The sequence below is a fragment of the Pipistrellus hanaki genome (assembly GCF_964339955.1).
Source record: "Pipistrellus hanaki genome assembly, chromosome: 17".
Taxonomy (NCBI): Eukaryota; Metazoa; Chordata; class Mammalia; order Chiroptera; family Vespertilionidae; genus Pipistrellus; species Pipistrellus hanaki.
The window spans coordinates 6,606,946-6,632,857 of record NC_140519.1 but is presented as its reverse complement, the minus strand read 5'-3'; the positions used below and the strand labels follow the sequence as shown (position 1 = coordinate 6,632,857).

Genomic DNA, 25,912 nt, shown 5'->3' with positions numbered 1-25,912 from the left:
CTGGGTTCTCCGTTCTGATCCATTTGATCTACATGCCTGTTCTTGTGCCAGAACAAGGCTATTTTGATTACAGTAGCTTTGCAGTATAGCTTGATATCCAGTATTGTGATCTCTCCAACTTTGTTCTTCTTTCTCAAGACTGCTTCAGCTATTCAGGGTCTTTTTTGTTCCAATATAAATTTTTGGAGTATTTGTTTTAGATTTGTGAAATATGTCATTTGTATTTTGATATGGATTGCATTGGACCTATAGATTGCCTTGGGTAGTATGGATATTTTAATGATGTTGATTCTATCATCCATGGACATGGTATATTCTTCCACTTGTTTATATCTTCCTCTATCTCTTTTTCCAACACCCTGTAATTTTCTGAGTACAGGTCTTTCACCTCCTTGGTTAAGTTTATTTTTTGTTACAATGATACCTGGGATTTATTTTTATTTATTTATTTATTTATTTATTTATTGTTGTTTCTCTTTTTTGAAAGATCACTTTTAGTGTATAGAAGTCATCATTGACTTCTGGATTTTGATTTTGTATCCTGCTACATTGCTGAATTCTTTATTCCATTTAGTATTTTGGTGTAAACTTTAGAGTTTTCCATGTACAATATCATGTCATTTGTGAATAATGACAGTTCTACTTCCTCCTTTCCAATTTGGGTGCCTTTTTGTTTTCTTGTCTGATTGCTGTGGCTAGGACTTCCAGTTCTATGCTGGATACGAGTGGTGAAAGCAGACATCCCTGTCTTGTTCCTGTTCTTAGGGGAAATGGTTTTAGTTCTTGCCCACTGAGTGTGGTGTTGGCTGTAGGTTTGTCATACATAGCCTTTATTGAGTTGAGGCATGATTCCTCTGGTCCCATTTTGCTGAGAGTTTATTTGTTGTTGTTTTTTTTATCAAAAAAGCGTGTTGAACTTTGTCGAATGCTTTTTCTGCCATGAAGGTCAGACCCTGGGAGGAAGACCAGCCCCGCAGCCACGCGGGGAGAGGCGTGGGTGGGAACAGTCCGAGCAGCGCCCAGGCCATGCACAGCACAGCCATGGCTGGGGCCGGTCTGCACTCCAGAGCCAAGACCGGCTCTGTGACACGTGCGCCCTTTGCTGCTGACCGCATCTTTCCTTCCTTCCTTCTTGCCCTGGCTCACGCTCAGTCTGACAATGGGAACAAACAGAAAGCTGTGCTACGACTTTTTACATTTTTTCCAAAAGCCCTTTTACATAATCCTCAACAATAACTGGTCTTGGTCCAGCACAGGCTGTTCCTGGACTCGGAGACGCTGATCTTCCACCCTGAGATGCAGAGATAGTCTCCTTCCGGCTGCAGATAGGGCACTGGGCCACTTTCCTTCTGCTTTTTCTTCAGCCCCTGAAGGTGCCTGATCTGCCTGAGCGTTGTAATCCCTCCTCCCTCCCTGGTGATGGCTCCACACCTAACACAGCAGGCGCAGGCCTGGGCTGGCTTCTGTTCTCTTTGCTTTAAAAGGAAAAGGCAGGGACTCAGCGTTCGGATTCTCCCCAGAAGCAGGGAGTCTTCCTACAGCATCAAGTCTGAGCCATGGCAGGACTAGATGGGGAAGGGAAAGGAAGGTGCGGGGTTGACATTCTGAGTGAAGGTGATCGCAGCAGGACTCTGAGAAATATCAACAGCACAACGACTGAAATTTCTTTTGAGAGCTAAAATTTTTAAACTTAAACTTCTAATGCCACTTCTTCAAAATAGACTCCTCCAGGCTGTGGTATTTTGTGGAAGAGCCACACTCAAGGGGCCAAAGAGCCGCATGTGGCTCGCGAGCCTCAGTTTGTCGACCATGGCCCTGTAGGAATGCAGATTGCTGCAGCCACTGTGGAAAACAGCATGGGGTTTCCTCAAAAATTAAAAATGGAACTGCTTTGTGTCCCAGTGATTTCACTTCCGGGTATATGTCCCAAGAAACCAGAAACACTGATTCAAAAGAACATGTACACCGTTATGTTCATGGCAGCGCTATTTACAGCAGCTGAGTGGGTAAAAAAGCTGCGGCACATGTACACAATGGAATACGACTGGGTCATACAGAAGGAAATCTTACCACTTGTGATAGCCTGAATGGACCTAACAGGTTTTATGCTAAATTAAGTAAGTCAGAGAGAGACAATTACCATATGGTTTCACTTATATGTAGAATATGAAAACAATATAAATGAACAAACAAACTAGAAGCAGACTCATAAACACAGAGAACAGACTGATGGCAGCCAAAGGGATTGGAGAGATGGATGAGAAGGGCAGATTGGCCATTACAAACCGCCCCGGGTGTGCAGTGCAGCCTAGGACACGGTCAGGAACATTGCAATGGACGGGTCAGGTGAGTGATGGGAACATCGGGGGAACACTTGGTAAAGCATATATTTCTCTAACCACTCTGCTGTGCCCCTGGAACCAGTGAACTAACATTAAATGTAAACTGTAATTGGAAAAAAACAAAAACAAACAATTAAAATGATGGAAATGGGACCGGTCCCTGTGGCTGGAGTCGCCTGAATCCAACCCATCCAGAAATTCTCTCACTTCAAAGGCCTTTTAAAACTCACTCTTATGTGTGCTTTATGCCTGACTGCTAAGGTTCTAACATTGTGAAGATTTTAAAGATAGAAAATCAAACTTTTCAGCAACTTTCTATCTCCCTCTCCTCCCCCCACACCCTGGAGTTGGGGGAGAGAACGGTATGCCTGCTTATTTCTGAAGTGTGAATGGTTAAAATGTCCGCGCATGGAGGAGAGGACCGAACGGTATTATCTGGAAAGGAAGCACAGGGAAACGCGGTGTTTTGAAAACGGAAATGCGATGCCGTGGGTGAAGTGCTTCCTTCTCACAGACCTAAACGTTGTCCTGCTCCCCGATCGCAGCCTGAGAATTCCTCAGGTGCCTGCACCAAGGTGTGGGGACCACAGGACCAGAGGCTCCGCTGCTTCCTGGGCCGGACACAGGGCACCGGCCCCTCAGGCGGCTGGCCGTCGCTCCTCCAGGTGCAGAACAGCCGTGCTCCTCTCTGCACCTGGTTTACCGGGCAGCGCCACCTGCACTGTCAGCCCCTGAGCGATAATGAATGCTGTGCAGCTGCCGGCGTGGCTCCATGGGTGAGCGATGCCTGTGAGCCAGGAGGTCACGGTTCAGGTCTGATTCCCGGTCAGGGCACGTGGCCAGGTTGCAGACTTGATCCCCAGTGGGGGGCGCGCAGGAGGCAGCCAATCAGTGATTCTCTCTCCTCCGTGATGTTTCTGTCTCTGCTGAAAGGGAAAGAGAGAATTGCAGGTTTCCGATGCTTCACTGATACTCAGTCTCAAACGGGGTGCCTGGAGACTGCGCCCAGACCTCGGCATGAGTAAGCCACGTGTGGCCAGGAAGCAGAGGGAGGGGCACCTGGCTTAGCAAACAGACCCGGCTCTGAAGACGCTCTCCGTTGCTTTTGCTACCCACGTGTATGAGGGCAAATGCCTTACCTCCCTGAGCTCAAACTTCCTCAGCTAAGAAGAAGATAATATTAATAAAAACATTTCTCAGCGGATTATTGTGAGAACCAACCAAGAAAACTCAGGTGAGCCCCTAGAAGGCGGCTGGTGCTCCACAAATGGGAGACCCCTGGCAGCGCAGAGAAACAGGCTCGCCTGTCACTGGAGAGAGGAGTGTGGGGGGAGTTAGGGGAATAGACACCATCTAGAGGGAAGGCGCGAAATCCTTTTTCAACTGTTTGATCTGCATCATCCTTTCCCAAAGCGAAGAAGCCATGATATTACCAAATCCTTGCGTGTAGCTTTGTGGCCACTGCTCTGGGGCATGAGGTCTCCCCCTTTCCAAAACTGATGTCAGATGAGACATTTTCCAAATTCAAACATTAGAATCAGGTTTGGAACCCTCGATCTGTTATCCTTGAAACTGATGGAAGGCAAACGAAACCTTAGTCTCAGAATTCCGTTTCTGAAGCTGTTTCCGTTCTCAGGGATCCTGCTCCTCTGCGTGGCTCAGGGCCAGCCAGGCTCTTGGGCCGGGTTGCCTCTTTGCGTGTTCTCCTGAGAAGCCGAGATGGTCTCTTTCCATGTTTGCTGGGTCCTGGCCCCTCTGCTGTAACTTCCTGTGCAGTTCTTGTGTGGGGCCTTAAACACTCTTTCCGGTTGTAGTTGCCGTCCGTGTCCATCTTCCCCGTTCTAACTGTCCACTGTGGGCGGGCCTTGGGGAGAGCAGAGGCCCGAGAGGAAGCCGAGGCGGGAGGGGGAGAATCTACTAATAATGAGATGCATATGGAACCTTCAGTGCTTCGTCTCCTCAGCTTCTTTAAAAGCTTTCTGGTTTGCTGGTTCTGTGTGAGAGTGAGGGCTGGAGGCATGGCACGAATGTACCAGAGCACTTCCTTCTGAAAGAGCCAAGCACCAGTCCTCAGCCCAACCGCGGCCAGGACTGCTCCTGCTTGCCTGCATTTACTGGTGGAACAGAGCTGCACAGCAACATATGCACACAGCAACGTATGCACACAGCAATGTATGCACACAACAAAAGTATGCACACAACGTATGCACACAGTGACGTATGCACATAGCTAAGTATGCACACAGGATATATGCACACAGTGACGTATGCACACAGGGACATATGCACACAGGGATGTATGCACACAGGGATGTATGCACACAGGGACACATGCACACAGGGACGTATGCACACAGGGACATATGCACACAGTGACATATGCACACAGGACGTATGCACACAGCAAAATATGCACACAGGACATATGCACACAGGGACGTACGCACACAGCGACGTATGCACACAGCAAATGTATGCACATGGCAATGCATGCACAAAACAAATGTATGCACACAGGGACGTATGCACACAGCGACGTACACACCCAGCAAAGTACGCACACAGCGACGTATGCACACAGCAAAGTATGCACACAGCAAAATATGCACACAGAGAAGTATGCACACAGCAAAGTATGCACACAGGACGTACGCACACAGCTACGTCCCCTCAGCATCTTCACTGGCCAATCAGAATAGCTCCATTCTGACCAATCAGAAACCAGGGGTGGGGACTTCTCTCTATATAAGTCAGCTCCACGCTGCCTCCGGAGGATCAATCCCTTGCCATCCAGGCTGAGAGGTGTTTCCCCCTGGCTGGAGCCGGAGCACTGAAAACACCCGCCCCACTGGAGCAGCCCAGAGGGGGCAGGGGGCAGGCAGCCCGGAGTGCAGCAGGTGCCCTCCCAGGGCCACCTCACAGCCGTGGAACAGCATGCTGCTGCTTCATAATTGAGCGGTCACACTATTGAGCTGTCTGCAGTAATTAAAGAGCTTTCCTTCTTCATCGCACCTTAAATTGGGAATTCCTATTGGTGTTGAATTAGTTCTGGTGACCATCAGTTGACACCAGCATCAATTTCCTTCTGAAACAATATTTGTCCCATGGTGAGCCTGACACTTCTGCATGTTGGTCTTTTTTTTTTTTTTTTCTTTTTTCCGTGCATGGGAGGGGGGTGTCCCTCAGCCCAGCCTGCACCCTCTCCAATCTGGGACCCCTTGAGGGCTAGGATCAGGCTTAAACAGGCAGTTTGACATCCCTCTCACATTCCAGGACTGCTGGCTCCCAACTGCTCACCTGCCTGCCTTCCTGATTGCCCCTAACCACTTCTGCCTGTCAGCCTGATCACCCTCTAACCACTCCCCTGTCAGTTTAATTGATGCCTAACTGCTCCCCGTCCAGCCTGTTTGCCCCTAACTGCCCTCCCCTGAAAGCCTGGTTCCCCCCAACTTCTCTCCCCTGCAGGCCTGGGTCTCCCCCCAACCCCCCACCCCCCTGCAACTGCCCTTCTCTGCAGGCCTGGTCGCCCCTAACTTCCCTCCTCTGCTGGCCTGGTCACCCCTAACTGCCCTCCCCTGCAGGCTTGATCACCCCCAACTGCCCTCCCTTGCAGGCCTGGTCCCTCCCAAATGCCCTCCCCTGCTGGCCATCTTGTGTCCACATAGGGGCAGCCATCTTGTGTGTTGGAGTGATGGTCAATTTGCATATTACTCTTTTATTAGAATAGAGGCCTGGTGCATGGGTGGGGGCTGGCTGGTTTGCCCTGAAGGGTGTTCCGGATTAGGGTGGGGGTTCCTTTGGGATGTGGGGTGGCCTGGGCGAGGGGCCTGTGGTGGTTTGCAGGCTGGCCATGCCCCCCAGCAACCCAAGCAGAGGCCCTGGTATCTGGGATTTATCTATCTTCTATAATTGAAACTTTGTAGCCTTGAGTGGAGCTCAGGGCCGGCCAGAGTGGGCGGAAAACTTGGCTTCCTCCATTGCCAGGGAAACCCAAGCCTCCTGCTTGCTCTGAACAAGGCCCGGCAGTGAAGGAGCAGCGTGGGGGTTACTAGAAGCAGCACAGTGAGTAAGCGGAGCAGCTGGCAGCCAGGGTGACAGTCACAGTTAGCACAGGGCGGCTTAGGAGCGAGCAGCGCTGCCCACCTTCCCCCGGAAATTGCCGCACGGTGACGTTGTGTCCATGCCAGGGACCTGGCGTCACAGGAACCATCCGGGCTGCTCAGTGCTCTCCACTCCAAAAAGCGGGAAATGTCTGGGGACAGGAGACGGACTAACTCATTTGAGAGTGTTAGAGGCAAGATTCGTGGCGTACACATTTACGTATTCCCCACAACTGAAACCTGACTCAGCAGGAGTTTACAAAGTTATTCTGATCAATAACATTTAAAAGGACCTTCTTTATTAACTGGCACCGTGTTCACATAGCATTAGAAACGGGTAGAGGAACAGATTCTGTCCTCCATGTGTCCTGCAATGATTCGTGAAGGATGCCAAGCTGGCCTCTGTGAGAAACGCAGGCTGAGGGAGAGTTGCCGGCCACAGGGGCGTGGAGGGGGCACAGGAGGGGGGCAGGTGAAGGGCCTGCTGGCGCCACAGGGACTGACTGCGCAGACCTGTGACACCAGCGAGGCCAGGGAGTTTGGAGAGCTTGACGAAGGCCCATCCATGCCTGCAATAGAGGTGAAGACTAGTGTTTTGTCCCAACATGCACAGTCCCCAGGGCAGGCCCTGCACTGGAGGAAGCCGGCCTTGGGCTGGGAAAGAAACTGAGAGACGCCTGACAGGGGAGGAAACAGCTCCATGCTCCAGGCTTCCTTCCTGGGCCCGGCCTCAGAGCTGTCCTTCCTGACGGGAGCCACGGGCCTCTGAGGATGTGCAGCCTACCTCACTAGCTCCAGCTCCTCGCTAGAGAGACACTGTGCTGCCTTAATCACCTGGAGCTCTGTGGTCCTCCTTGCCCATCGGAACAGTGAACATTCACCACCAAGGATGTCCTACAACCCCACCTAGCAGACTGGGAGAGTTATTGAGAAGACTAGTGGCCCAGTGCACGAAATTCGTGCACATTAAAAGGAAATTAATTAGAGGAAATAGTTTAATATTGCCATTTGCCCTTTCTCTATAATAGAAGTGTCAAGGATTAAAGAAAATTAGTAAAATGTATGTGAAAATCTTCTTCCTGTCAGAGTCTGGGGCATATCGCAGGACCCAGAGTCAAGTCCGCACACCTCGAAATCATTCGAGACCCAGACTTCGCCAGCCCCACCCCCCTTGGGCAAGATCCAAACCTGGCCAGCTCCACCTCTGTCAAGCCCTGCCGGGCAGAAGGCACAGCCTCAGATACCCTGGTGCATGCCAGGTGGGGTGGGGGGCACAGCCTCAGGCCCCCCCATCAAGCCCTGAGGTGCAGCTTCAGGTCCCCCTCCTCGGCCTGGCGCCATGCAGCCTCATGTCCCTGCTGATCGCTCATTATGGGAACCCCACCTCTGCTATGGGCGCAGCCATCCTGTGTTTGGGGAACCTCACCTACTCTGTGGGTGCAGCCATCTTGTGACAGTGTGAGGGTTAATTTGCATATCACCTCTTTTAATATAGGTAACCATTGTAAAGTTAACTCACCTTACGTAAGACTTTAATTTCTGGAAAGAAAAAAAAAAAGACTTTAATTTATGGTTTACCAGAAATAATCACTCTTTCTTGTTCTTTCTGGTTTTTCTAGTCCTGGCTCCTCACCTTAAGGTGACACTGAAGTTAGAGTATAATGCCCTCTGGATGGATTTGCCAGGACTTTTCCTAGTCCACCAGTCATGTCGAATTTTGTTAACTCCTGCAGCAGAGTGTGCATGGAAAGGGGGAAGGTGTTATCAAAGGTAGAAATGACTAATGCACTGGAAATATTAAAAAAAAAAAAAAAATCACAGGCATGGGATTACCTAAATTGTCATCCATTTTGTGGTTCTATTTTGAGAAGTTAGTAGTACACTGGGCGTCACTATGTCTAAAAGATAGTTATGCAGCAACATAACTGAGACATGCCATTATTTCTGGCCAATAAGCTTGCAGCATTTACCCACAATCCTAGTCTCAGTTGCCTGCCTGAGTGGAATTCCCACTCCTTTCACTATGGTTTGGGAGCTGGGACATCTTTCTCTACTGGCTTCTGTGGTATTTGCTGCATCTAAAATGAAAGCTGCATTTTAGGGGAAGACACAGAATCTTGTTTGCCTTTATTCATTCATTTGCAATAATTATTGCTATCACAGCCTCATGTGCACTTTTCCCCAAACCATAATGAGTTGAGACATAGAGTAGGGCAGAAGAGAGGGGTTTTTCCAAGCAGGCAATTTTGTGAAGCAAATGGTAGTAATCTGAGCCATTTTTTGGTCTCTAAAGATTCCATCTGTCCACAGGATGATCAGGGTCCATAGAACTCCTCACCTGGAGGCTGAGATGCTACATTCCAAGCCATTTCCATTTCCACTTGCAGAAGGCAGGTGTGGGAATGTCAATAAGACATTTGCTCATCGAGTTTCCTACATCCTTTGGCTCAGAACATCTGAGTTCTTTGTAATTAGTTTGAGAGAAACATGGGGAAAGGCTATGGTCTTTTCAAATAAACTACATGTTCTCCTTAGGAATTTATACCAAAATGTGTACTTATTTTTAAAAACCAAATGATATGAATATAGGTAATGCAATCCTGAGTCAGCCCCATGGTCTGACCAGCCTGTCGTGTTAGAGTCTCGTGGTATTCCAGTCATGTTGGCCTCAGGAGTTTGGGATATGCTTCAAAACCCTGGTCTCTCCCACCTCTTCCCCCCGCTTTTTTTAAAAAAATATATATATTTTTATTGATTTCAGAGAGGAAGGGAGAGGGAGAGAGAAACATCAATGATGAGAATCATTAATTGGCTGCCTCCTGCACACCTCCTACTGAGGACTGAGCCCGTACCCGAGCATGTGCCCTTGACTGGTATCAGACCCAGGACCCTTCAGTCAGCAGGCGATGCTCTATCCACTGAGCCAACCAGCCAGGACCCCTGGTCTCCTTTAATACCCAAATATGGATTTACCATTCAGCCAACAAAATCTTTCCTGAACTTACTCATGTCTTTAGCTTAAACCAATTACAGAAATGAGTTCCTCAATGACTCGGGCTCCCACCCCATCCATCATGAGATTGTAGCAAGGGTTCCACTCCAGGGGACTGAAGGACTGGGATGAACATTCAATCTGTCACAGTTGTCCTCTTGGCCACAACTACCCACAACCCTCCATAGTGTGTAACTCACATCCATGACCCTCACCGCCAAGCCTCATCCAATCACAGCCTCTGCCCAAAGACCAGATCCTGTGATCTCTACCAGGTCCAAATCCTGCCACTCCTGACCCAGAGACTATAAACCGGACAGAAAATTACCTGCCTTCTACATACATCAGCAGGCACCCTACGGGTGACCCCAATGTCCCCACCTTTTGGCATTCACAGCCTTGTGTTAATCCTCTCTATTCTCAACTTGCTACCAACAAACAGAATATAGCAACAACAAGGGAATGTTACTTCTGTGATTAAGTTACGTACAATAGTGACTTCCATCTTGCTAGCAGTCTTTCTAAAAAAAAAAATCTCAAGTAAAGGGCTGGGGGGAGGAGCAGGAGACATTGGGTGGTGGTGAAGATGCCTTGACCTTGATGTGGTGATGGCTTCATGGCTGTGTACTTATCTTCTAATTCCTTGAGTTATACACTTTGTGTTCAGCATTTACATGTCAATCCTACCCCAATACCGTGGTTTACGAGGGAGTCAGTCTGATTAGAGGCAGCTCGGAGGCAGCCTCCCACTGCTGTGCCAGAGAGACTGCCCCGTGTGCGGGCCACGCGGTGCTCCCTGGCATCTCCAGGAGGACCATCAGCAATGGGCTGTTCCTGACTAACAGGACTCCTCTAGTGGCGACCTTTGCTCTGGGCTCCTGACCTATATCATTGGAGTATGATAGAATGTTTGTGATTTGCAAGATTCTATCTTTTGTGCAAACCTCTCCCATGAACTCCAGACCCACATGTCCAACTGCCTTCAGAACATGTCCACTTAGATGGCTAAGAGGCTTCTCAGACTTAGCCCGTCCAGACTGACTCTTCATAGGCCGCTCAACCCCGCCCTTCCCCATCCCGGTTCAAGGCAACTCAATGCTCCGCTGTGCAGGCCAAACACCCTGCTGTTATCCCTCTCTTGATCACATCCAGCATTAGGAAGTACCTGTGCCTCTACCTTCAACATATATCCAGAGAGCCTTCCCACCCACTGCCACCACACTGGTCCCAGCCGCCATCCTCTCGCCGGGATCACTGCAATCTCCTCCAGGTCTTGCTGCTGCTGCCCCAGTTCCTGGTCAGCCTACTCAGCTGGTCTACTCAAGGGATGCCGCTAGCCTGTCAGTCAGAGTACATCCCTCCTCTGCTCAATTCCGCCAGTGATCCTCCATCTCAGAGTAAAAAGGCCCAAGTCCACACCTGGTCTCTCACTTCCCCAGGCTCATGTACTCTGTACTCCTCCTCTTCTGCTCAGATGCTCAGCTTCCTCCGTTCTCTAAACTGAAAAGGCATAGTCCTGCCTCGGGGCCTTCGCACTGGCCATTCCCTCTGTTAGAACATTCCTTCCCAGAGGCTCACGTGGCTGGCTCCATTTCCTCCAGCCATTATTCATAAAGTGAATTCCTGATGACTATGAATGGTGACGAATGTTAACTAGGCTTACTGTGAGCATGAAACACTATGTACAAATATCAAGTCATTATGGTGTAGACCTGAAACCAGTATAATGTCATAAATCAATTAACTTCAATAACAATAAAAAGCTCATAGAAGTTTTTTCAAAATACTGTATCTGTGGAAAAATAAAATCTTTTCCATAAATCTGAGGCCTTCCATTGACACCACACTAAAGTTCAATCTCAGTCATTCTGAGAACATAACCCCATTCCCTACGTTATTTATTTACTGTTGTTAATCCTCACCTGGGGATTTTTTCCATTGATTTTTAGAGAGAGTGGAAGGGAGGGGGGATACAGAGAGAAAGAGAGAGAGAGACATCGATGTGAGACACATGGATTGGTTGCCTTCCACACATGCCCTGCCTGGGGCCTGGGATTGAGCCTGCAACCGAGGTCCATGCTCTAGACCAGAATCAAACCCCAGACTCTTCAGTCTGAGGCTAACACCCTATCCACTGAGTCAAACCGGCTAGGGCCCCTGCTTTATTTTTTTCTATTAATATAATTGACATATAACATATTAGTTTCAGATATAAGGCATAATTCTATATTTTTACATATTTCAAAATGATCACAATAAGTCTAGTTAACATCCATCACCATACATAATCACAAATTTTTCCTGTAAAAAGAACTTTTAAGATATTCTCTCTTGCCCTAGCGGCTCAGTGGATCGAAGGGCACATGCCTGGGATGCAGGTTCAAGGTGTGGAGGCAGCTGATCAATGATTCTCTCTCATCATTGATGCATCTCTCTCTCTCTTTTCTTCTCTAAAATCAATAAAAATATATTAAGAATTTTTTTTTTTTTTTTAAAGATCTACTCTCTTAGCAACCAGCAAATTACAATACAGTATCATGAACTATAGTCACCATGCTGTACATTACATCCTATGACTTACTTTATAGCTGGAAATTTATACCTTTTAATCCCCCTCACCCATTTCACCCTCCTTAACCCCCTCCATCAATCTATTCTCTAGTCTATATCCATAGGCTTGTTTTTTCCCCTTTTGTTAAATTCTACGTATCAGTGAGATCATGTGATCTATAGCTTTCTCTAACCTATTTCCCTTAGCATAACTCCCTCAAGGCGCATCCATGTTATCACAAATGGCAAGATTTTCTTCCTTTTATGGCCAAGTAATATTCCAATTTATGTATTTAACATTATCTTCTTTACCTCTTCATCCAGCAACCTAGGTTGTTTCCACATCTCGGCTACTGTAACTAATGCTGCAATGAACATCTTTTTGAGTTAGTATTTTCATTTTATTCTGATAAATACCATAAGTGGAATGCTTGTAGCTCTCTTTTAATTTTTTGAGCAACTTCCATACTGTTTTCCACAGTGGCTGTACCAACCGACACCCCCACCAACAGTGCACAAGGGTTCCCTTTTCTCGGCGTCCTTTTGGTAACGGCCATCCCAGCAGGGGTGAGGTGGTACCTCGCTGTGGTTCGGATGTGCCTTTCCAGGATGCTGAGCACCTTCCCAGGGGCCTCCTGACCACCTGTATGTCCTCTTTGGGAAAAAGTCTATTCGGACGTCAGCCCTCCCTTCTTATTTTTGTCCTCAGCACATGTCACTCTCTAATACACTCCGTTTTTCACTTATTTGCTGTCTATTTCCCCTGGTCGAGGGTAAGCTTCACGATGTGAGCGATTGTCTCACTTACTGCTGTTCTTGGGGTTAGAACGGTGCCGGCACACAGCGCTCACAGCGTGTTTATTCAATCACAGCATTGCTCGGTACAGGTTACACTATCCAAACAACGGGGAAAATGGTACAAAAGGGGAAGGGAGATACAGCTAAGGAAGTTCTAACAAACAAGAGCTACCATTACTGCTTTCGTTGTCTTCTTCCAATCATTTATCCAGTTTTCTAACTGCACTGCTGACGACCGTCTGGGGGGTACCAAGGAGGGAAGACACCAAGCAAGTCCTTCACTGCTCACGAGGCTCCTCTCTTGCCCTGGGGTTTCTGCTCTCCTGGAGCCCCAGGAGCACTGCATCCGCCTCCAGTAACGTCGTATCTGAGGTCCCTCCCAGGAACCTGGACGTAAGTTCAAGATCCAGCAGCCGCAGCCGGACTCTGGCTCCAATCTGGTATTTCCTAAGCAGAAGAAAAAATAAATAAAAAATCCATAATTCCGCATAAAATGAACAACTAGTTTAAAGTATAATACAAATTCTAGTTTTGATTTGTGTTGGCTCAAGATAAAGAAATTAACACCAGTATCTGAGAAATAATTTTTGACATAAAAGTAATTTAGTTATGTCAGAATTTTCATCTTAAAGTTGCCTTTAAAGATTCTTATAACCAAAATAAAAATAAAAATAAAATAAAAATATTTTCCAAACTGAAATTCAAATAAGTTGGTTCTTGAAATTGACATTTCTTTTACTATGTCATTTGTTTATAAAGTTGGAGAGCATCAAGGTGACAAAGAAGTTTTCAGATACATTTTTCTTCCAAAATTAAAATCTTTTAAAGGAAATTTTATAAAAGCAAAATTGAAAACAGAATCTAAGTGCAAAGTACTTAATAATGGAGACTGATTGTAATTAAAGACTAATCTGGCAATAACATGCGTGATGGCTGAATTTGATCAATAACACAGCCAAGTAATGCAACACCAAATAAAAACTGACACTCATTTACCTTTCTTCCTTGATCAATTACTTTAAGAGTTTAAACATCAGCACTACAGAAAGGTATGGGAGAGTGAACTGGGGTTCCGACTCCCTTCCGCTAGGAGAACTAGTGACTTTTGCCCACCGTGGCTTCCCCCGATTCTCTGTGTGCCTTTCTCTCTACCTGACAGTCCAGACTCCCCCATATGAGCCTAGGTCCACGGGATTTAGCCCAGAACTAGGATTCAATGCATGCGGAACTGGGTTCAGTGAAGTTGGGGCTTCCTTCTCTCTCCCGCCAGAGAACACCAGCCAGGCACTCAGCCGCCCTTCCTCTCTGTGTGCGTGTCTCCGTACCTCATCCTTTGCAGCTCCTCGGATTCTCTGTGAGCTTTTCTCTTTCCTTCTAGTTGTAGAATTTCCACTCAGCCAGCTTTCCTGTGGTTCTGGATGCCGTCCATTCTGTCTTATAGTTGTGAACTGAAACTTCTGTCTGTAGTTTTGAAATTGTTGTGTGAGGCAGCAGTTTAGGTGTTTTCCTATGCCGCCATCTTGGTTTCTCCCATACTGTAGTTAATTTCTAATTTCATTCCCCTGTGATCTGAGAAGATGCTTGATATGATTACAATCTTGAACTTGTAGAGAATTGTTTTGTGTCCTAACATGTGGTCTATCTTTGTGAATGATCTATGTGTACTTGAGAAGAATGTATATTCTATAGCTTTGGGGTGAAATGTTCTATAAATGTCAAGAAATTTCTGACCCACTATGTCATTTAGAGTTTCTGTTTCCTTGTTAATTTTTTTTTGTCCAGAGTATCTATTCAGTGAAGTCAGAAGAGTGTTATGGTTTCCTACTATGATTGTGTCACTCTCTCCCTTTTCTGTCACTCTCTCCCTGAAAGTCCTCAAGAATTTTTTTTATATATTTAGGTGCTCCTATATTGGGTGCCTATTTTACCAGGGTTATATCCTCTTATTGGATCAATCCCTTTAGTATTATGTGGTAAATTTTCCTGTCTCTTATGATGGCCTTTATTTTGAAATCTATTTTGTCAGATATGAATATTGCTACCCCAGCTTTCGTTTGTTTTCATTTGCATGGAAAATTTTTTCCATCCTTTCACTCTCATCCTGTGTGAGTCTTTTGTTCTGAGATGGGTCTCTTGTAGACAGCATATAATTGGATTTTAATCCATTTATTTACCCTATATATTTTGCTTGGAGTATGTAACCCATTTACATTTAAGGGTATTATTGATAGGTACTTATTTATTGCCATTTTAAATTCTGTATGCCTATGTTTCTCTATTTCTTCTCATTATAGCAGTCCCTTTAGAATTTCTTGCAGTGCTGGTTTGGTGGTGATGAACTCTTTTTGTCTGGGAAGCTCTTTATTTTACCATCTATTTTGAATGATAGCCTTGATGCATGAAGTAATCTTGGTTTTAGATCCTTGCTTTTCATTATCTTGAGTACTTCATGCCATTCCCTTTTCGCCTGCAGTTTCTGATGAAAAATCAGCAGACAGCCTTATTTGGGAGCTCCTGTGTAGGTAACAAATTGCTTTTCTCTTGCTGCCTTTAAGAGTCTCTCTTTGTCTTTAATTTCTGGCATTTTAATTATGATGTGCCTGGATGTGAGCCTGTTTGGATTATTCTTCTTGGGACTCTCTGTGCCTCCTGGACTTGTGTGCTCTTTTCCTTCACCAAGCTAGGGAGGTTTTCTGCCATTATTTCTTCAAACATGTTCTCTACCCCTTGCTCACATTCTTCTTTTTCTGGCACTTCTATTATGAGAATATTGTTACCTTTCATGTTGTCCCATAGCTCCCTTAAGCTGTCCTCCTGTTTTTTTAATTTTTTCTTTTTGGTTCTCTGAGTGATTTTTTTCTATCCTGTCTTCTAATTCACTGATTTGATCCTTGACTTCCTCTTATTTGCTGTGTATTCCTTCCAATGTGTTCTTTATTAGTGATATGTCATTTTTAAAAAAATTTCTGACAGATCTTTTTTCATAGTTACTATATCTTTCTTCATGCTGTTGAGCATCTTTGCCATCATTATTCTGAACTCTATATCTGATAAATTTCTTAGTTCAACTTCATTTAGCTTTTCTTCTGAAACATTCTCTTGTTCTTTCATTCGGGGGGTCATTTTTTTGTCTCCTCATTTTGGCTGCCTGTTTCGGTTTGTGTTTATGTATTAGGTAGATCTGCTAGGACTTCAAGTTTTAGTGCAGGACAATGTTAGTTTCTGACTGACCCTGTGTATCTTGATTGGAGTTATCAGTAATCCACAGCTTGTGGCTCCCTCAGCTAAGTATCTTTGGAAAGGACCATTAGGGTCTGCTTTTCCTAGCCCAGGGCCCAGAATCAGATCAGGCAAAGACTTAAAGCCTCCAGAGACCCATTTCTGCCTGCTGTCTGATCGTTATCAGCCCTGATTGGCCTCAGGTTATAGACCACAGCATGGGGCAATTGCCTCTCCAGGTAAAAACTGCCTGGATAGCAAAGGTCCAGGGGGAAAGATGTCCTCAGAAGCATGAGGGAGTGACTCAGCACAGGAATGCGGGGTGGCTGCTCTCGAAGCTCCAACCCCGGAGTCCCCAACCCCGGACTCTCCTCCCAGAGCTCCAGCCACTCTGCCCTCCCTCTCCCAGAGCCTAAGGTGAGTGGTTGCACGTGAAACTGTGTGTGTTGGCCTTATACGGGGGTCGGTGGGGTGACTGCATTTCCAGTCTTCTCTCCCTGGCAGACAGCAACCTTGCTGCTTTTCACAGCCAGATGTTCTGTGGGCACCTTTCTCCGTTCTGGTGCTCTGGGCTGGGGAGCCCAGACTGGGTTTAGAACCCCGAGTTCTCAATGGGAAACCTCCACAGCTGAGATATCCCTCCAGACATTCAGCTGCTGTCTGTGGGAACCTGGCCATCCCTTTTGCATCTCAGTACTTCCTACCAGCCTCTGTGGACTCCACTTTCTGTCCTGGGTTATGAGGGCTCTCTCCAGCTAGTCTTCATTTGATTTTTCAGGGTGTTTTTTCCGAAAAAGGGTGTATTTTAGTTGTATTTCTAGTTTGGTCCTGAGAGTGTCAAGTGTAGCTTCTACTTACTCAGTCCAAGACATTTTCTAATGGATGTGAGACACAAGGCCATAACATATTTAAAGAAGGAATTTTCCTTTCATTACTCCTGGTCAGTTAAGTTTAACTTTAATAGGAATAAGTAATGACAGGTGTTAAAAGAACTTGGACCATAGCATCATTATATTTCAATTTCAAAATATTGAACAAAGAGAAAAATCAAGAAAATATAAACAACAAAGGAACCAGCTTACGAACATTATCTGAAGGGTCCACCTTCTTGAATATTTATACCAGATGTGCTGGGAATGTTTGGAGGTCCGTCTTGGTGGTCACGCTATCGGGTTGATATTTAGAGGGGGTGGGATGAAGATATTCTGTGATACAGAGAACCCTTCTGTACAATGTTGTCCTGCCTCTGAACTAGACATCAAGCCTGAAACTGTGTCTACTGAAGACAAACAGTGATGTGATTTTATTTATTTATTTTAAATATACTTTATTGATTTTTTTACAGAGAGGAAGAGAGAGGGATAGAGAGTTACAAACATCAATGAGAGAGAATCATCTATCAGCTGCCTCTTGCAGACCCCCTACTGGGGATGTGCCCACAACCAAGGTACATGCCCTTGACCAGAATTGAACCCAGGACTTTTTAGTCCGCAGGCCAACGCTCTCTATCCATTGAGCCAAACCAGTTTCGGCAGTGGTGTGATTTTAATAAAAGTTTAAGTGTACACTAAATTCCTAAGAATGTGATTACGGTGTAAAGTGATCAAAGACTGACTTTGTTCAGAACCTTAGCAAGTGTTACTCACTGTTCAGAAAATTGCATCACCAGAAGCAACACCTCTGTTTCATTTTTGTGTTTTGCTATGTGTGCTAAATGTCCCTTGTTTACAGTTTAACTTTGCTTAATCTTTGCACTGACAGAAGACCAGTCTCCTCTATAACTATCATCTAAAAACATACATTTTTTAAAAAAAAATCCTCACCCGAGGATATTTTCCCATTGATTTTCAGATAGAGTGAGAGAGAGGGAAAGACGAAGAGAAATATCGATGTGAGAGAAACACATCAATTGTTTGCCTCCTACATGCACCCCAACCAGGGCCTGGGCTAGAGAGGAGCCTGCAACCAAGGTATGTGCCCTTGACCGTAACTGAACCGGGTACCCTTCAGTCTGCAGGCCGACACTCTATCAGCTGAGCCAAATGATAGATGTTTCTACCTTTCAAAGGAATGCTCTGAACCTTAATTACAATTATCAATAAAACCAAAACACTGTGACCCAACATAACTTTCTGTGATAATGGAAACACTCTATATAATGTGATTATTGAGCAGTTGAAATAGAGCAAGTCTGACTAAGGAATTAAACTTTTAAATTAATTTAATTTTATTTTGTTTTGATTTAAATAGCCATGTTACTATGCAGCTTTAGACAATTTCAAAGTGACAATAAAAATAGTAAGATATTTTCCTACAACATATCAATGTGCACTGTGGCAGAAAGGCTAGTTTTACAGGAAAAACAGCACTTTGAAACAGTTTGTTATAATAAGTAATTACTCATTAGAACCAGCAATAATAAACAACCAGATCCACTTCTTTCCTTTCTGTTGATTTTTGTATTCTTCTTCCAATCTGCATGTGATATTGTACTAGACACACAGCAATGATACTGTCTCATTAGCTATGGAGGTTAAATGATATTCTTCAGAGAGACACTTCCTCAAGCTGCAGACATAAAGTAATGTCAAGTCCTTGCTTAAGGCAACCAAGTGGTCTAAGATCCACAGACTCTTTCCTCTTCCTTTTCTTAAGTTCTCAATTACCTGCGACTTCTTGCAAGAACTGTAAACTTAATCCCTTTGGGGCCGTAAGAATTTACCACTTCATATAGTCTTAAAACGTCTTCCCTTTGACATAAAATGTAAGCAATGTTGCTGCCATCCAACTCATTATTTTAATTGCTCCCCATTAGAAAAATGATTACTTTTGGTAGCAAATACTACTGAATTAAAAATTATCAGAAAAAAATCTCCACAACTTCAGGCAATGTTTTCTGTGTTTTTTTTTTACATCTTTTTTTAATTAGAGAAAAAACCCAGATATTTATTTTTCAGAAATCTTGTATTTCATATTAAAACCACTGAATGCTGCTGTCTTGAAAGGTAAATAGATGTCCCCAGGGAGCACATCAAAGTGAAGTGAGCCTTGGTGTGCTCGCTGTGGCCCATCGCTGTGACCCAGCCCGGACGGATTCACACTGGCCTCCAGGACTGCCGTCTTCCTGGGCACTTTCCAGACCATGTGCCGTGTAAGTGAGGTGCGTGTCTGAGCTCTTTAGGAAAAGGGCAATTAAACCTGGGTTTGCATTTCTGTATTAGAAACACAGTCTAAAGACTTTCCTTTGGAGACACTTTTGACATTCCTTCCACAGACACCCCTCAGCATCTATCAGTACCACTGGGGGCTCTCGTACTATCATGTTTCCCCAAAAATAAGACATCCTCCGAAAATAAGACCTACTTACAGGTTTCCTTCTGAGTGAAATATAACTCAGAAGGAAATATAACTCAGAAGGAAACCATCCCCCTGAAAATAAGGCCCCACAGGCTCTGTCTTAGAATGAAAATTAATTTACCATAAACTGGTCGCTAGGGTCGTCCTGACTGGTGTCTAGCAACCAGTAATGTTATGCGGAGTCCTGATGTCACTGCTGTGTGGAGGCGGAGCGGAGGTCCGAGTGAGCGGTGAGCACGGGGCGGTAGAGAGGAGGAGACTTTTGCAGTCGCGTGTAGAAGAACAGGAGGGTTAGAGCGGAAGGGATGCAGTGAAGGTGGTGAGTGCTGGTCTGCCTCTGGTGACACTACCTGATGCTCGCGGCCGCCCTCATGATGACTGAAGGTTCTCAGTCAGTGGCAGACCCTGCTCCAGGCCAGATCCAGGCCCCAGCAAGCCCAGTGACAGTCCCCAGGCAGGCCCCAGGGCGTAAATGTCTGATAAAGGGGTAGGAGGAATGTCTGGTGAAGGTGTTCAGTGGCACAGGGGTGGGGAGAGAGGGATCACTTAAAATGACACAGGAGGATCAGTGGGGGCAATCAAAATGACACAGGAGGATCAAAAGGGGTTACTAAAATGGTAATCCCCCCTCTGATTCTCCTGTGCCATTTTGATTCCCCCCTCTGATCCCCCATGTCATTTTAAGTGATCCCCCTCCCCCCACCTTGATACCCCAATTCATTTTTTTTACCCCTAGAAATGAGCACAAAAAGAAAAAGCTACTGCGTGGAGTACAAGAAAGGAATCGTGGAAGACTCTTGGGGCCAAAATCTTACTGCTTTCTGCAAAGAAAAGATGCTGAGTATCCGATTGGTCCAAAAATGGAGAGCAGAGTATTGTAACCTCTTTGAACAAGTGGACAAAGGAATGCTAAAAAGCACAAGTGTGGATCAGGTCGGCAACCATTATTTTCCGAGCTGGAAGACCTGATCTGTGAATGGGTTGTTGACAGGAGAGCAAAGGCTTTGGTTGTGAAAAGGGCTCAGATTCAAGAATTTGCCCTTGCAATGGCACCACAGTTTGACATAGCCCCCAAAGACTTCAAAGCATCACAACACTGGCTGAATAATTTCCTTCAGAGAAATGAACTGTCTTTAAGAAGATCTACCGGTACAACATTGTTTAGGTTGGAAGATACTCAAGTTATTAAGCGAGCACTTGCATTCAAGTCCTTTATTGATGATGCTGACTTTAAATATAATCTTTCCAACATGATTGCTATTGATGAAACTGCAGTGTTTATGGGCCAATCATCTCAAACAACAATTGAACAGCGGGGTGCCTCCTTAGTGTACATTCCCTCCACTGCTTACAAAACTGCATGTGTTTCCTGTATTTTTGCAATTCGTCTGGATGGCACTAAAATCCCACCTTTAATCATTTCTAAGGGCAAGAAGGAAAAGATTGAACATGTTTTGGGCGTTTTTATCCTTGAAACTGAAAAAGCCTGGGCCACACAAGCAGTTATAAGGAAGTGGTCGATTTAATGCTGCCGCTTGTTATGCGAGGGAGCCAAAGAGGTCTGCTAGTCTGGGATGCAGCCAGCACTCACCACGCTAAAGACATGAAGACATTTCTTCACGAAAGAAAAATAGATCAGATAATGATTCCCACAGGAATGATGGCCTATCTCCAAACTCTTGATATTGCAATAAACAAGCCATTCAAAGACAATTTGCGCATGGAAATTAATGACTACATTGTAAATAGAATGGAGAGAAATCAGCGTGGAAACTTTGTGAAACTTAAACTGCAAGAAGTTGTGACTTGGATGAAGAATTCATGGGAGAGAATCACTGACAGTTGCATAGCAAATGCATGCGAGCAGGCTACCCTGACAAGAAGTACTCATTTAAAGACAGTGCTATTGCTAAACATGAGAGATTTGGTCCACTGATTCTGAAAGAAATAGAGTCACAAGAAATTCACCAGGAAATTCAGGAATTGGATTGTTATGATGATGTTCCAGAAGATGATGACATGATTGTCATTGAATAAATGAGTAAATTCTTGATACTATAGGATTCACAGTTTGTCTGGTTTGTGTTTACAACTACCGTACTACCGTACCGTATACAGGTAATAAATTTCCTTTATTTTCATTTAACAATAAATGTGTACCGTATTCTTCTTCATGGAAAAATAAGACATCCCCTGAAAATAAGACTTAGTGCATCTTTGGAAGCAAAAATTAATATAAGACACTGTCTTATTTTGGGGGAAACAGGGTAGTAGATGAAAACAGAGTCTCTCTGACTAGTCCTTTCATACAAATACACCAATAACACAAAGCTGACAGTTACAAGGCCCGACTGAACCTCAGAATCCAAAGAGAATATTCTGAGGAATTCTGACTTTGCTAGTCAATTTAGCTGTCTTACTGTAATCATAATTATCAGAGGTTGTAAAAATAGTTCTTTTGAAATTATTAACCATCTATGTTTTCATCCAATTAAGTTAAAATAGTTTAGAACCTTTTCTCATTTCCTTATAATTTCTATTTAAAGTTTTAAGACTTAAAAAAATAAATTCTTCTTTTCTTTTTGAAGAGAAAAAATGAAAATGTTACCAATGGCTTAATTAACACGTTTTTGTTTTTTTTTCTAATTCTGACAAATGTTTACTGTAGTGTTGATCTATATGTGAAGCCAGCAATTGAACTGTGTGCATGTGCATGTATGAGAGAGAGAGAGAGAGAATATGTGTGTATCTTGTGTGTACTTAATTTTTTTTTAAATGAATGTCTAGGCAGTCCTCATCATTAAATAGCAGTGTTAGAATAGGTTTAAGGACTTTCGTAGTTCAATGATTTTAATTCTACTTTTATCCAATTTAAGTGTTTGAAAACTGATATGGTGTGGAGTGACATTATGTGTAACACTGATTAAATATATATACAAAATGCAAACATTTAAGACTTTTAATTGGCTACATCAAATATTGATATAGACTTAAACACTCAGTTAACAACTGACCTTTCTACGCGACCACGTGGCGTGTTTGGTTTGCTCTCACTTTTCAGAGCACGGCCCGCCATGTTTCCTGGTTCGTCCAGCCTGCTGCTTCCTGCTGCTGGGTCTGGGCTGCCTGTGCGGACCCCGCTCACTGCTCCGCACCTACCCGCAGGCACACAGCTCCTGGAGCTCTGCGGCTCTTCAGATCCCCACTCGTTAAAACTTAAAACCCAGCACAAACCTAAGTCCTCCTTTATTACCCAGTCATCAGGAGATGTACATGGGAAACAAAAATTACTATAATCATCACTTCTGCTACCTGAATTACTATCAAAAGCCCCTTGAGAAAACTACTGCTTATCCCGTTAAAAACACTATAGAGGGTGTGCCTATCACGGAGGCGAAAATGAACAACACACCGCAGCCTGCAGCTGGAGACCTCAGGCCCCGAGGCAACAAGAAGGGATACTGCTCACAATACCCAGCTGTGTTTCCTTAACGGCTGTCATCCTAGGTAAGGATTTTAATCTGTTTCTGCAATTCTAATATAAATGTATGGTTTTGTTTTCTTTTAAACAAAGTTCCTGCTAATTGGTATTTTGTGCCACAACAAACAGAAAAGTTTTGTTTTGATTAAGCATTCATTTATTTCATGAAATGTGAAAATGAAACATTTTAACATGTCCAACGAGAAGTGCCCTTTTTTAATAATTTGGACTATATAGGTAATTACAAGTTACATATAATATCAATGACAACAGTCATACTCTTAGAGTTAAAAAATCAGGTGTGCTAAGGAATTTGGGAAAGGACAATCCTATCAGCTAACAACCATGTTGTCTATTTTTAGGGGGAAAAAAGTGTTGCTGATTAGAATATGAGTATATATATTCATACTGGAAAACAACTTTGCTTGTCTCACATCTGGTATTTAAAATCTCAATTCCAGCTTTGCCCTTTTATGTAACGTCTATTCTGTACACTTGTTAGGGAATTAAAGACACACATCAAAACAATCCCCAAAAGTCCAGCAGGAACCAAGGAGGAAATCCTCTCAGGCACCTGAGAGGTGCTGAGAACTAAAACTGGGACCCAAGTATTATGGCATCTGAGCAAAAGGGCTTATATTTTGTGGTGTATGATTTTTATTTTATGAGAGAAGAAAATATATACACTTATTGCCAGAGACAAGTTTTGTTGGTACAGAACAGAGGAAGAGGTAGAGAAAGATCAAGGCTTGACTGTGACCGAGTCTTCCTTTAATCTTGTTTCTGGAGTATTGTTGGATTTTCAACAAACACCTACTCAACATCTACACGAGGTAAGGAGAAATCAACCGGAAAGAGAGGCTCTCTCACCCCAGCCCACGGAGGCAACCTGGGGGAGAAGCCGGCCCCCGGCCGCCGGCCATTCCCCTGGGGGGAGGCAGAGTTCTCGGCAGGTGGGGCCCCAGCCTGTGCCGCTCAGCCAGAGGGCAGATTTCCTCAGGTGCCTTTGGGAAGCCAAGCACTGAAGAGGCGACAGGGTTCCAGGAACCTCTGAGAACGGACACTGAAGGGAGCCCTGAGCGACAGGAAGGAGCCAGGTGGGAAAGGGGCGCACAGCAGTCCAGGTAGAGTCAGTTCAAAGAAAGGAGAAATGGGCAGATCTAAACAAGGAAGGCCGATGTGCACGAGAACACGCGACATGCAGACTAGAGGGAGTCGGGGGCAGCGAGGAAGGCAGGAGCAGGCCATGGGTGCTCCACTCCCATTTACTGCAGGTCATGGGAAGCCAACAGAAGGGAAGGCCAGCCTGGCTGCTCTGTGGAAAGGGAATTATGAGGCAAGAATGAGAGGACACGGGGAGAGGAGGTACACAGGGAGGGGGAGAACTGGGGAGGGGAGAACCAAGGAGGGGGGGCACAGGGAGGGGAAGATGCGGGGAGGGAAGGATGTGGGGACAGGGGATGCAGAGAGGGGGAACTCGGGGCTGAAAGACACAGGGAAGGGATGATGCAGGGAGGGGAGGTCCCAGGAGGAGGGACATGGGGAGGGGAGAAAGGGGAGAGGGGGAATGCAGAGAGGGGGGATGCAGAGAGAGGGGATTTGTATGCTTCACAAAACTAGTATATGTTTTAAAAAATAATCCTGCCTAATAAAAGAATGATATGCAAATTAACTATCACTTTGCTACATCCACAAGCCACGCTCACCAGCCACGCCACAAGTGTCATACAAATTCCTATTTGTGCAAGTACATACAAGTACATCCATTTATTTGAATGTACTTGTCACCATTATGTATAGCCAATCAGAGCGAGTATGCAAATAAACCCAACCAAGATGGCTACAGCCATAGAGAGAGCAGGAGGGAGGCTTGGGTTTCCTAGGCAATGGAAGAAGCCAAGCTTTTTGCCTGCCCTTGCTGGCCTAGGCCTCTACTCAAGGCTACAAAGTTTCAATTAGAGAAGGTAAACAAATCCAAACACAAATGGCTGCTGCCACGGAGCAGGCAGGAGGCGTGGCTCTGCTCCAGGCTATGAAGTTTCAATTGTAGAAGGTAAATAAATTCCAGATACCAGGGCCTGTGCTTGGGTCGCCAGGGGGCATGGCTGGCCTACAAACCACCACAGGCCCCTGGCCCAGGCCACCCTATGCCCTACCCTAAGGGAACCCCCACCCTGATTTGGGACACCCTTCAGGGCAAACCAGCTGGCCCCCACTCATGTACCAGGATTCTATTCTATCTAATAAAAGAATAATATGCAGATTGACTATCACTCCAACACACAATAGCTGCCCCCATATGGTCTAAGATCCTGTCCCCATGTGGACACAAGATGACCACCACAAGATGGCCAGCAAGGGAGGGCAGTTGGGAGGCACCAGGCCTGCAAGGGAGGGCAGTTGAGAGGGACCAACCCTGTAGGGGAGGGAAGTTAGGGGTGATCAGGCTGGTAGAGGAGGGAAGTTGGGGGCAAACAGGCTGGCAGGGGAGCAGTTAGGGGGTGATCAGGCTGGCAGGCAGAAGCGGTTAAGGGCAATCAGGAAGGCAGACAGGCTAGCAGTTGGGAGCCAGCAGTCCTGGATTGTGAGAGGGATGTCCGACTGCCCATTTAGGCCCGCTTAAATGGGCAGTTGGACATCCCTTAAGAGGTCCCAAATTGGAGAAGGTGCAGGCTGGGTTGAGGGACACCCCCACACTCCTGTGCACAAATTTTGTGCACCTGGTCTCTAGTATATATTATACATAAAAGCCCAAGTGACTGTTACCTGGAAGACTGGCCAGTAGCTATGATAAGCATTGATCACCAGGGGGCAGATGTTCAACGCAGGAGCTGCCCCCTGGTGGTCAGTGTGTTCCCACAGCCCACTTTCCGGCCGGCCAACCCCCTGCAGTCCCTCCCCGCAGCTGGCCCCAATCAGCCCAGATCAGGACTGGGCGGGACAACCTCGAATGGGCCTGATTGCTGGCCAGGCCGAGGGACCCCAACCGTGCATGAATTAGTGTACCACGCCTCTAGTTGTCATATAAATTCCTATTAGTGCAAGTACATGCAAGTGTTCAATTTATTTGAAA

General features: G+C 45.4%; 1 protein-coding gene across 1 annotated transcript in view; it reads right to left on the bottom strand.

The window, feature by feature from the left end:
- Positions 1-12,825: 12,825 nt before the first annotated feature.
- Positions 12,826-25,912, bottom strand: part of MRPS28 (mitochondrial ribosomal protein S28) — a 73,651-nt gene continuing 60,564 nt past the window's right edge. The window contains exon 3 of the mRNA XM_084864332.1: positions 12,826-13,229. Within this exon, the coding sequence (XP_084720458.1) occupies positions 13,061-13,229 (169 nt within the window). The 3' untranslated portion in view covers positions 12,826-13,060. The remainder of the gene's footprint in view (positions 13,230-25,912) is intronic.